This window comes from Meleagris gallopavo, chromosome 9 (assembly GCF_000146605.3).
Source record: "Meleagris gallopavo isolate NT-WF06-2002-E0010 breed Aviagen turkey brand Nicholas breeding stock chromosome 9, Turkey_5.1, whole genome shotgun sequence".
NCBI classification, from domain to species: Eukaryota; Metazoa; Chordata; class Aves; order Galliformes; family Phasianidae; genus Meleagris; species Meleagris gallopavo.
In genome coordinates, this window is record NC_015019.2 from 1,356,554 (window position 1) to 1,368,903 (window position 12,350).

General features: G+C 62.0%; 1 protein-coding gene across 6 annotated transcripts; it reads right to left on the bottom strand.

Annotated features, from left to right (window-relative positions):
• Positions 1-278: 278 nt before the first annotated feature.
• Positions 279-12,276, bottom strand: NHSL2 (NHS like 2). Of its 6 annotated transcripts, none has more exons than XM_010715055.3 (8): positions 10,631-12,276; positions 6,792-6,943; positions 6,058-6,194; positions 5,695-5,899; positions 4,804-4,935; positions 1,726-3,837; positions 1,494-1,626; positions 279-1,025 (listed from the first exon to the last, which is right to left on the bottom strand). In XM_010715055.3, the coding sequence occupies exons 2-8, from the start codon at positions 6,841-6,843 to the stop codon at positions 722-724; spliced, it is 3,075 nt and encodes a 1,024-aa protein (XP_010713357.1). In that variant the 5' UTR covers positions 6,844-6,943; positions 10,631-12,276; the 3' UTR covers positions 279-721. The 6 variants fall into 6 exon arrangements, with proteins under 6 accessions (XP_010713357.1, XP_010713354.1, XP_019473646.1 ...); XM_010715052.3 differs by lacking the exon at positions 10,631-12,276 and adding an exon at positions 8,984-10,583; XM_019618101.2 differs by lacking the exon at positions 10,631-12,276 and adding an exon at positions 8,207-8,948 and having other exon boundaries at positions 4,804-4,884.
• Positions 12,277-12,350: the final 74 nt, after the last annotated feature.

Sequence of the window (12,350 nt, forward strand, 5' to 3'; positions counted from 1 at the left end):
CTGAAGAGCTCTCTGGAATGCAGTATTGTCAGGGGCTTTCGAGGGGCCTGAGCTCACTGCACAGGCTGCAGACAGCAGGCGCCTGCTCCCCGTGCAGCAGGGAGGAAGCTTTGGACAACGAGCAGGAATGGTCTGTGGCTCTTCCAAAGCAACCTCCTGTCCAACCGACCTCCAAAGTAAATCTCCACATTTCCAGCTGAACTCAAAACCTGGGACTTTTGCCTGGGAAACTGATGGCCCGATGTCAAATGAAAGAGAATAAAACATCATCACCACTGTGCATTAGAAAAAGCCGTTTAAAGTACCACATGCCGAGTGACCAAACAGTTTCAAGCTAGCTTCGTTGCGGGTGCTGGAAGGTGCCTGGAGCTGCAGTCCTGCTGTGTTCCCAAGCAGCAGGAGCTGCTTTCCCAGCGGGCACAGGAGGTGCCAGGTCCCAGTCCCCACTATAGTGCTGCATGTCTGCCTGTCCCCTCCTGCCAGCAGCGCACTAGGGACATGGGGGCCTCAGGTCCCAACGCTGCTTCTCTGCCAGCAGCTCTTCCACTGGAGAGGAACCAAAGAGGATTCGCCAAGGAAGAAATGAAAGCACAAAAGAAGCCCCAGTGGGGCAGCCGGGACATCCCTTCTGCAGTGACCTGAGTGCCTAAAGCTACTGCCCGCAGCACGGCTCCATCTGCACCAACCCGAGCCCTTTGTGGCCAGAAGGCTCTGTGCAGGTTTAGGGCTGGCTGTTTGCACCATCTAGCTCAGGGGCAAACTCCATCATGACCCTCCGAGCCAGTGGGTTTGTGGTCTTGAGCAGTTCAGCTGCAGATGGCCGGGAACCGCTGCTGGTTTTACTGCTCTTCTTCTGGAGCAGAGCCTTAAAATCTTCATTCCTGCTGGAGGACTTCCCGGTGCTCACTGCTGCTGCAGGGCACTCGCTGGTTGGTGAGCCTGACGTCTTCACAGGAGAGTGGGAATTGGGCCGGCTGCTAAAGCTGTCGCCTGGCTCCTTCCGCCCCAGAACCTTCCTCTTGGACCTAAACACCAAAGAGATGTGTGGTGGGAGCAGTCCCAGGCAGGAGCTGCCACTGCTTCGGATGGGGTGATTTCCTACAGCGATGGGAAGGGCAGGGCCTATGGGGCAAAGGGCAGTGCCTAAGGGGAGAGGAGCACAGCGCCCACCCAGCTCTGCTGGGGCAGGATGGAGGTGCTCAAAGCCAGGCTGGACAGGGCTTGGTGCAACCTGACCCGGTGTGAGGTGTCCCTGCCCATAGCAGGGTGTTGGACTGGAGGATCTTTAAAACCCCTTCCAACCAAATGATGCTGTGATTCTGTGTTTAGCATACGTGTGAGCCATCCGCAATTTCTCTGGGCAATCTGTTCCAGTGCCTCACCACCCTCATCGTAAAAAATTCCTTCCTTACATCCTCAGGAGTGCATAAGGCAACAACAACCCCTCTGAGGGTGGGTTCGAGGGGCTGTGCCTACCACAGTGCTCTTTCTACCTGTGAATGACAGTGAAGAGATCCTCTGTGGTGCGGGATGCCATGAAGACATCGTCATCTTCCTCAGCGATAGAGTCGGCCGTCTTGTCGCTGGCGAAACTCTTCTCCTCTGTGCCAGCCTCAGACGAACTGCCTGCTTGCAGGGAGGAGAAGACAGCCATGAAATACATGGGATGATGGGGAGGGATCCCCCGGCCCCCTTTTCCACACGGAGCAGCAGGCACACCCTCACCTTGCTCCGAGGGGGTCTCGCCAGCTTGCGCCGTGCCTGGGACCTCAGTGGGCGTTGGGCTATCAGCGTCAGGTTGGCAGCAGCTGGGCTCTGCATCCAGCGTGATGATGGGGCTGGGGGTGGGTGCCGGGTCCCCTACACCCCCCACCTGCTGCACCGGGATTGGGGCGAGCGGCAGGTAGAGCACGCTGGGCTTCTTGGGCACCGGCGGCGGCACCTTGGCCTTCCTGCGCTCTGCCTCTGGCCGCGGCTTGTCCTCCAGGCTGCCCTGCGAGAGCCGCCGAGGCTGCCCCGGGCCCCTCCATGGATCCCCTTTCCGTAGCATCAAGCTGTCCTTGGTGGTGATGCTCGGCGGGGATGTGGGGGACAGGGGACCCTCCTCCCGCAGAACCACGGGCTTAGGCAGGATGCATGGGGGCCGCTTGGCCAACGGTGGCTTCTCCGCTACCGGCGGCTTCACTTTCCTCTCCGGCCCCGGGCAGGGGATACGTGGCAGTTCCTCGGCATGCTCTGGGCCGTCAGTGTTGTCCTCTGGCTCGGAGCGGCTGATGGAGCGCAGACGGACAGAGCGCAGGTCGGACTGGGTGACCACGGGCATGATGGGCTGGATGGGACTGGTCTTCTGGACCAGCTTGGTGCCGAAGGTGGAGTCGGAGTGGTGCCGGCTGACCTTCGTCTTCCCCTTCAAGGAGATCTTCAGCCCCGAGAGGTCGAGGTGGGCGGGCGGTGTGAGCGGCAGCTCGAAGGACAGCCTGGATTTGGGGCTCCGCTCCATGGGGGACGTGGGGGGCAGTGAGGACTTCCTCTCGGGAACCAGCGGCCTCACCCGCACCTGGTGTGGTGAGTGCCCGAGGATGGCTGAGGTGGGGACGGTGGGTGTGGGCGTTTCTGACTGGCTGGAGTACCCGCTGGATGGGGACATCAGCCCTGTGGGCCTGCCCGGGGAGGAGGTTTTGAGGTCAGCCTCTGCTGAGAGCTGGGAGGGTGTCGTGGCCCTGGAGATAGAGGGGGACATGAGGGACTCGGAGCTGCCCCGCGCCTTCACACACTCAATGGCTGTAGTCCCTGTGGCTGTGCTGGAGCCAGAGAGGGACCTGTAGGGCTCACCATTCTTCCAGTCTGCCAGGTACCACTGGTGGGGGGCAGCCGGGCTGTCGGGCTCTCTGCCCTGGGGGTCTGCATGCACCACTCGGTGCCCAGCAGGTTCCAGCGGGATGCACAGGCTCTTGGGTCTCTGATCATGAGGCAGCCCTAGGGCAGCCAGGCTGTCCTGCCCGTCCTTGATCAGTGAGACACTGCGGGTGGGCGGCGAGGGCTTCTTCTTGGCCTTCTTGAGGGAGATGCTCTTGGAGCGCCGCCGCCGCTGCCCATCCAGCTCTGGCCCCAGCGAGATGTTATCAGTGCTGGTGCTGCCCTCGGAGCCGGCGCTGGGGTAGCCCAGGGCACAGTTGGTGCTGCCCCGCCGGGCTTCGGCGTAAGCAATGTCCACGGAGCAGAGGGACCCCGAGTCGGTGGGCACCGACAGCGAGCGCTCGCGGAAGCGGCACCCTCCCCGCTCCACCCCCAGGCGCGATGGCTCCGGTGCCGGCTCCGGCTCTTTGTTTGTGGGTGAAAAGTTCACCCTGGCTTCTTGGCCATCACACCTCCGGGTGCCCCCGGTGCCAGGAGGAGACTCAGGCGTCGTGGTGGAGAAGGAGCTGGGCCCAGTACTCCCCGCGTGCTCCTCCTGGGCGATGAAGAAGGAGGCGGCCCGCTCGGTGCCGGTGGGTGAGCCCATGGCAGAGCTGCCTGGTGAGACCTCCTGGCCGGCAGCAGGGCTGGGGGGGGTGGTGTATCCGAAGGAGTTGGCACCCCAGGGTGGGGGAAAAGAGGAGCCCTGCGGTCCGTTGCAGGTGCTGGGGGTGGCCGCGTTGTCCATGGAGGATGGCGGTGGGCAGCAGCGTGCCTGCAGCGTGCCCCCCAGGTCACTGAAGGTCTTCCTCAGCGGGGCAGAGAGCGGCTGGTGGGGGCTGGTCTGCTGGGAAGGCTTCCTCCCAGCCGTGGTCTCAAAGCTGCAGGACAGGGACTCGGCGATGGGTGGGTGTGTGGTGTGCGCGGGGCCGTTGGTGCTGCCTGTGGGGACAAATGTGGGGTGAGTGTGGGCTGGAATTGCTCTGGGCATCACAGTCACCATCCTTCCCTATTGGATGTACGACCGTTCCCACCCTATGGCCCAGCTTTGGGCTGCATCCTTGCCTGCATATGCAGTGTGCCCCAGCTGACTGCAAGAGAAGGGTTGACCCCAGATGTTCCCCTCTACTGGGTGGGAAGCAGCCAGATGGGGACAGTCCCAGCCTGGTTAGCACCTGTGCTGGGATTTGAGATGTGCCACGAAATGTGTGGACAGTTTAACCAGGGTGGGAGTCTCCATGCAAGAGGCAGTACCCCCATAGGGACCAAAGTGCTGCTCCAGTGCTGTTCTGTGGTGGGCATCACTCCCTGGGCTCACAGCCCCTCCTCATCTCTGAGCAGTCCAGTGGGACAGGGACTCAAGGCTGAGACAGGGACTCAAGGCTTTGATCAGCTGAACTCTAAGTTACTCCACAGGAGGAGTAACAGGAGGAGGCTGGCCACTGTCACAGGGAAAAGCTTTCCTCCTGCCCAGTGAGAACTTCTCTTGACGCTGCGGTTTCTCTACCTCCGGTCCCCACATACATATGAAGAACCTTTCCTGCGGTCAGCGCTGCGATGCCCAAGAGCTGGGATGGACGCTGCACTGATAGGATCAAGCACTGCTTCATGGCCACACCAGGGATGCTCTAAGCACCCTCACCATGCCAGCACCCTCATCACAGTGGCGTGGGGTCTGCCTACTGCCCGTGAGGAAGGGCATAGGGCCAGGTTGGATCTCAGCATCCTTCACTTCTTGTAAGCACCCTGACTTGGGGCATGGGGGTGTCCCCCCAACACGTGCCAGGCCAAGCGTCACCAGCATGCCCAGGACCCCAAGAGTGCACAGGGGTCTCCTTGGTGGCCTTAACATCCCCACGGCCGGGGTGTCCCAGCCCCCCGGGGTGGCTGCGCGGTTCTTGCTGTCACCTTGGTCTCGCAGGGACATGTTAGGGAATCCGATAACGGTCCGTCTACGCCGCAGGGTGGACTTGGGGTTCATCGCGGTCTCTGTGTTAAACAGGGAGTGACGAGCACTCGCGTGCCTAGCAAAGTGCTGCCCTGTAGCCAAAACAAACACGCCGTACCGTATTGCTGCGGCCGGGAGGACACGGCCACCTGCGGCACCACGGCTGTCCCCTGGCTTGCTGCAGCAAGGGTGGGTGGCGGGGGATGGAGGACGTGGTGAGCCATGTGCTGTGAGATGTGGTGGGTGGTGCTGGCTGCGGGAACGCGGAGCTGCTGCTGCGATGGAGGTGGGATGCATGAAATGATGAGAGGTAGTGGCCTTAAGCTGTGCCAGGGGAGGGTCAGGTTGGGTATTAGTAGAAATTTCTTCTCTGGAAAAGTGATAATGCACTGGCACAGGCTGCCCGGGGCGGTGGGGGTGGAGGAGCATTGCTCTTAGAGGCATTGGAGAGCTGTGGGGATGTGGCACTGAGGGACACGATCAGTGGCTGAATGCGTTCATGGGGCGTCTGGGAGCTGCGGCCCTGCGAGAACAGACGGATGGATGGATGGACAGACGGAGCACGGTGAGAGCCAAGGTGACAACAGAACCGGCTGGCAGGGCAGCACGGCACAAACAAGAGACCGGCTGGTGGCATGGATCGGACACACAGAGCTGCAGATGGCAGGAGGGATGGCAGGGAATGACGCACACGAGCATGCCGCTGCTGTCCCCTGCTGTCCCCACGTGGCCGGCGGGGACACGGGCTCTCAGCCCACCCTCCCACCTCCCAGCATCCCGTTGGGAGCATCCTTCCCAGGTGCCAGCTCAGCTCCATCACCTCTCCCCCAGCAACCAAGGTGGTGCCTTACCCGAGACATTGATGGGGACCACGTTGGTCTGCACAGAGCAGGACTGGTGCCACTGCTTCTCCTCCACGGTGGGCAGGGGGAAGGCCCTGGGCCAGGCCGTCTGCTTGTCGGGGGTGGTGGGGAGGCTCAGGGAGATGTCGGGTGGTCTCACGCCCAGCGTGCTGGCACTGCTGCTCTCCTCCTCATCGGCTCGCCGGCTCGGGGGCTGCGGGGAAAAGCATGAATCACCCTGGTGGGACAGAAAGGACCACCCCCCATCTTGCTGTGCAATGCTGTGCCAATGTATCATCCCCAGCTGATGTCCTGCCACCCCACAAAGAGCTCAGGCACAAAGGTGCATCCCCACACGGCCCTGGGACTCACCATAAGCACGAACTCGAGGCGCTTGGAGGGCAGGGGCCGGGGTGAGGGCTCCGTAGGGGTGCTGGGAGGTGGGTGGCCAGCGGCACGGAAGGTCTGCCCAGTCACTCTGCTCTCAGCATACTGCTCCTCATATTCCTCTGCAATGGAAACAGCCAGTAGGACCCTGCTCCAGCCACCAATGTCTGTCTCTGGGCTGTGTCTGCCTGTCCTGCTCGAGATACAGGAAGGGGAGTGCAGAGCCCTGCAGCGGGGCCAGGGCTGGGAAAGCTGCAGCTCCCAGGGGGCTGGGAGCCTGGCTGGGGATGGCCAGCGCTCCCCATCTCCCGTCCTGTGATTGTTGAGCTAATTAGAGCTGGTCGTTACAGCCCAGTGCGGAAACCAGCTCTACATGGGCTGCCGTAATGAGATTACGAGCTGGGGGAAGGCCAGGCTGCTGATCTAATCGATGCCTGTAAAGCATCTGATCCGAGGCCGCGTGACGTCGCGATGGAGAAATTGGGAGGAAACAAGATCAGCAGCCGCGCTGATTCCATTACCCGGCCCCACGGTCCTGGTGGGCAGCCCCAGGCACAGCTCAGGGCCACGGCGGCTCTGTTGGGTGCAGGGGTTTGGGGACAGAGCAGAGAACGGGCTGCTGGAAGCTGGGACGTCACAGCTCTGCAAGGTGCACGGAGCAGCTGGGAGATGCCCTCAGTGCAGCAGACCCGGAGCCGTACCCAGCAATGCCCCAGTACCTTGCAGCAGGCTCTGCAGGTTGAGCTGAGCCTCCTGGTGCAGCTGCTCCATGCCGGGCGGGCGGCCGGCAGCCAGGAAGACGTTCACCGGCTGCTGCCATGACAGCTTGGTGGGGCGGCTTTCTTGCTCTCCAAGTCCAGGTTAGAGGTGGCTGCGAGCAGAACAAGAGGGAAGTGAGGGACTGCGCTTCCTGAGGGTTTGGGGCTGGTGCTGAGGCAGCACAGAGCACCCATTCCATCCACGCATCCATCCAGCAACACAGGGGTGGGGATGTGGCTGTCACACAAGAGCAGAGCCCGTCGCTGCTGCAGGCGCTGGACACGCTTCTGTGGGCGGCCAGAGCCAGGCAAGGAGCAGAGAGAAACTGAGGAAGGAAGAAATCAACCCACCACCCTGGGTGATTGCACAGCTGCTGTCGGGCGCAGGAAGGGCAGTGGTGAAGCAACCTCCTTGCTGCAGGAGAGCAGAAACCACAGCCTAAAGGGAGGGTGCGAGGGGACGCGGCACTGTTTGTCGCACTTCATCCACCAGCATCGCCTGAGAGTAACTCACATTTGGCAGGAAAGGGTGGGAAGAGGCTGCGGGCTGCTGGGTGGCCCCGGGGTGCAGGCAGTGCACACCCAGCCCTGCTTCCTGCGTGGCAAACGCTTCCCCTTATCCCTGTGTTGTGGGTGCTGTCCCCAGCGAGAGCCTCAGCACCCTCAACCCCACCCCAGCATGCAGAGCAAGCAGCTCTGCGGCTTTGCTGAAGGATGACTGCACCATGGCAGCCCCGGTGCCCAGCACGTCCCTGCTGGGTTCCCCCTTCTGCTCCATTTGAGCCTTCTGCAGCCACCGGTGCCACCACCACCCCAGCCTGCGTGCCCCCAGCATCACCTCTGCTCCTTCTCTACCCGCAGCCCCCTGCACAACGCCCAGCATCCGAAGGCAGCGTGCCTGCTCCCTAGCCTAGTTACTTTTATAATTTGTGTTACCATAACGACATGCCTTAACACAAGCCTTTCTTTTTTTTTTTCCTCCTTTCCTTTAAATAATTTGACTTGTTTCCATATCAACCAAAAGGTGTCGGGGTGTGCGCATGGAAATCACACTGCGCTTTGCCCAGCTGCAGGACCCCATCCCAAAGGGGGCACACGGGGCAGCACCGTACCCAGAGCAGCCATCGGCCAGGGATGGCATTTCTCTGCCCCAGGTGAGCACAGCCCCCTGTTTTTCAGCATTGCCTCCCAGATGATGCCAAAAGAGGACAGGGGTGTCGGCAGAAGGAGAGCATGCTGTGCACAGAGCAAGCTCAGGGTATCACCCCCCTGGCAGACCGCACAGCACCCAACAGGGAGTCGGGGATCCCCATACAGCACAGCCCTCCTACGCACGCCCTCCTCCACCACATCCTGCCCTGAGCAGAGCACCTTACCTCCGCCTCAGACCCCTCGGCACCCCTGGGAGCCCGCTGTGCCAGCTGGAGCCCAATGGGCAAACGGCAGCACTGAAATCTGGAACCACCCTTGAGCAAAGCGGAAGCGCAGCTGGGCAGTGTGTGTGTGTGTGTGTGTGTAGGGGGGGGGGCACAGCTGTCCCCAGGCTGTGACACCGTGACACCCCACCTGCACGAGGAGCACCCAGGCACTGTCTGTGCATAGCTCACGTTGCATGCAGGAGCGAATGTAATGCCGTGGTGCTTTGGGTGGTGCTCCTTAGTGCTCAGAGTGCTGGGCATCATGCCGTGGCTCTGCAGTGTGGCACAAGGAGCCAGCAGCACTGTCTCTCTGGACTCCTGAAGGTGCTCAGCTCCACCATGGATCCCTAATGCATGCCTCGCTGCTGGGGGAAACCGAGGGATGGTCACCCAAAGGAGGCACAATATCTCCCAGGGTTCTGTCCCACCTGCGGACAGCTCTGCCCCACACCTCAGTACCAGGGTAGCATCTGCATGCATGGCCATGCAGCAGCACCACGACACCAGGGACAGTTTGCAGAGAGCACGAGCAAGTGTTCAGGCTCGGGATGATGTGGCGATGGTGGTGTGAGGTGTGGGGCTGTAGCCACGGGGAGTTTGCTCCCACCTTAGGACCAGCATCAAGCACGAGCACGGCTTTACTCTTCCCCAGCACCACCCGATGTGGGGCACAATGCAGATGCCCGCCCTCAGCATCTCCAAGCCACCCCGCTCCACGCCAGCAGTCGCATTTACCTACTGCCCAGGCACCCCGAATCCACAGGGAGATGTTTGACAGAGCCATCGAGAGCCGCTTCGATTCGGGGCGAAGCTACGGTGAGATCATGCCGCCAAACTTCCCTTCTCAAGCACTCCCAAAGCAAGCAGGCAGCGCCGGCACTGCAGAGGTACCCCAGGAGTGATGGAACAGCAGCAGCAGAGGCAGCGTTAGCTGAGCGGCCATGGCAACAGGCACTGGCACAGCAGCATCCAGCCCTGGTGCACCGGGCTGCAAACCTCGAAGCTCAGAGCAATCCCAACAGTGACCCAAACTCTGCCGTGCTGCAGTGCCGGCAACGCTCTGCAATGCTTTGATGAGAGCCCCAACACGGCGCGATGCGTGGCGCAATGACATTCCCTATGGGCCGGAGCCAGAGTGCACGCTGCTCCTCAACGAGCGGAGAGGAAGAGAAAATAGCGAGCGGTGGGAGCTGGCAGCCACCACGCAAAGTGCCTCCTGTCCCACCTCACCCCATGCTGGATTTGGAGCCGTCGGGCCAGCAGCCCTGCAGAGACACAGCAGCACTATGCACGGACACCGTTCCCATAGAGCAGTGCCCCACTGAGCACCGTGTGCCCCACACCAGGAGAGAGTGCATGGGATGGAGCGTGCCCAAGGGAAGGAACATCCCCACAGACGTTGTGCCACGGGGTGAGGCCATGGGGGCTGCAGGCTGTTAGGTGGGTGCCCACACTGTGACCCCACACCTGCACCTCCTGCAGGGTCGCGATGCACAACAACAGCAGCAGCCTGCTCCTGCAGATCCGGGCTCTCCTTACCCTTCCCGTTTCACATGTAGTCAGCTGATTTTGCACTGACAGCAGACAGCAGCGCTGCAGGAGCTGTTGGGGTGGGTGGGTTAGCAACTGAGGGGGTCACCCAGCGTGCAGGGGAAGGCTGCATTGCATGAGAGAGCACCAGCAGCAGAGCAGGAAACACCACCATCCGTCAGTAGGGTTCAGAGTGAACACTGTGCCAAAGCCCTGAGGTGCCATCAGGCAAAACAGACACAAACCCATTTTTTCAGCTGGATCCTTCCTTCACCCCACACCCTGTGTAGGGCTGGAGCAGAGAGGTCCTCAGTGGGGACGGGCGGAGGGTCCCTCCTCCCCAGCTCTGTATATGGGGGCACGCAGGGGTGCCGCGCTGCTTTGGGAACAGTCACCACAGCAACCAGCTGCCACTCGTGCAGCGACAGGCAGGCGCAGGGACACGACAAGCAGGACATGGGGTGGGAGCCGATGGGGTCTGCCTGCATGGAGGCTGTGGCCCCGTGCTGGGAGCGGGCGCTCGCAGGAAAGCGCTGTTTCCCCCGTGCCCTGCTGGATTTGCACTCCACGGGGCCGGGACAATGCGAGGAAGTGGCTGAGAGGGGAACACGGCCAGGCCTCGGGACAAAGGGGCCCGAGAGCTGAAAGCAGCCACAGCGGAGCAGCGTGGAGCTCAGCACGGCCCCGGCTTCGTTGCATTGAGGACGGCCACGCTGGGCAGGGAGCAGAAAGCAGGGCACACGCTGCAGCCACGCTGGGGAAGAGAGGATGGAACCCGCACCGACCCCGTGTCCCAGAGCTCTGCGTCCCCACGGCTGAGCGGCCACCCATCCCTGCAGCCCTGCGCCTTACCTGCGCGCTGCCACGGCGCGAGGAGCCACTCCGCCTTGGCCATGGCTGCTCAGCAAAGCGCACGGTGAGGAGCGAGCTGCCTCCACCTGCCCCGTCCGCGGCCCAGAGCAAAAGGAAACGGCCAGGAACTGGCTGCTTGAGTCAGCTCCCGCCGCCCACTGTACGGCCCCGTCCTCTCTTCCTTCCCATGGCACCGCTTTCGGAATGCAGCCGGCTCGTTTGCATCGGGCGCTGCTGGAGCCCCCTGGCCACGAGGGACCACTTTCCACGCACCCCAGGGATCTGTGCAGCTCAGCCAGTTGTTCCCAGGGGTATGAGGCCCATGGGAGCCAGGATGGGAGCAGTGATGGGAACACAGCCCTGAGTGCTGGGGACAGGCAGCCTTGCACCTGGTGCTGCTGCAGACCCCAGGGTCGTAGACCTGAGGGATGGGATGCCCCAAAGGCAGCAGATGCGAGCAGAGCACGTTTCCCCCAGGCACTGGCAGCCCAGGCAGCATTTGCACATGGCCCTGATGGATGGGGCCAAGCAGAGCTGCTCCAGCATACAGCCCCTAGCCCTTATCTGGCATGTCAGAATACCTCCTTAGCATCCACCACTGACAGCTTTCTGAAACACAGTGACCTGAGAACCCCCAGCCCATGGGCAATAGGGCAATGGCAACTTGCTGGCCAAGTGGGAGCTCTGCTATGGCTTTGCCAACCCTGCCTTCCCACAAGGGCCCCAACACTGCACCTCATAGCACAGCATCCTTCACCCCTTGCATCCCAGGCTCTCTTTGCCCCATTTCATTCCACTGCGACACCCGCTGCAACGGCAGCTGCAAAATGATACAGAGACAGGCTGTACTTCCACCCCCTCTGCCCGCTCATTATTAAGCTGTGACAGTCGCTGGGGCTGTGACAATCACTCCACATTTTCGTGTGGCTCCCAAGCAATTGAATGGGCTCCCTACTGCGCCCCGCACTGCTCCTGACCCTGCAGGCAATGGATCCTGGACGGCCCTGGAGCACTGCCAGCCCTCATGCCCCATGTTTTCAGCATTCCCAGGTGCTGGGATGGGGTGCTGGGAGGGGACGAGCCTGCCAGTGTCTGGAAGTGTTGTGGAACTGCCCGGGCCAGCCATGTGGAGACAGAGGGGTGATCAAGCAGGTCCTGCCTGTTGGACCCACCTATTTCGAGGGCAGCTCGGTTGCCCCCACAGCCCCCCCAAACACCCTGTGCAGATTTGCTGGGTGTTCTGCCCACCTTGTGCTGTGAGACCCAACCAGACACCCACCACCCTCACGGGCAGTGGGAGAAGGGGGCTGTGGGTACCAGGGGCTGTGCAGGGATAGGCTCCCACCTGGGCAGGACCCAGCTCTGGGGCCAGCAAGTGCAGGCCTCTGCCACACAGATGGCTCCTGCAATTTGGGGCTCACTCCTTGCAATGTGGGGCTCACTCCTTGCAACCCAGGGCTGGCTCCTTGCAATTCGGGGCTGGCTCCACGCAATTCAGGATTTGCTCCTTGCAACCCAGCTCTCGTTCCCCGCTCCCAGCACTGTCTCCCCATTCCCAGGCCACACATTAGCACCTGCTCCACGCCCCGCAGCCCGGTGCCGGCGGACGCACGGCCCCATCTCTCCCCGTCCCCTGCAGCCTCAGCTGGAGGTGACCTCACCCGCGTCCTCCAAGCGACCCACAGGGATCAACCGCCTGCGGCGAGGCACGAGCCGCCCC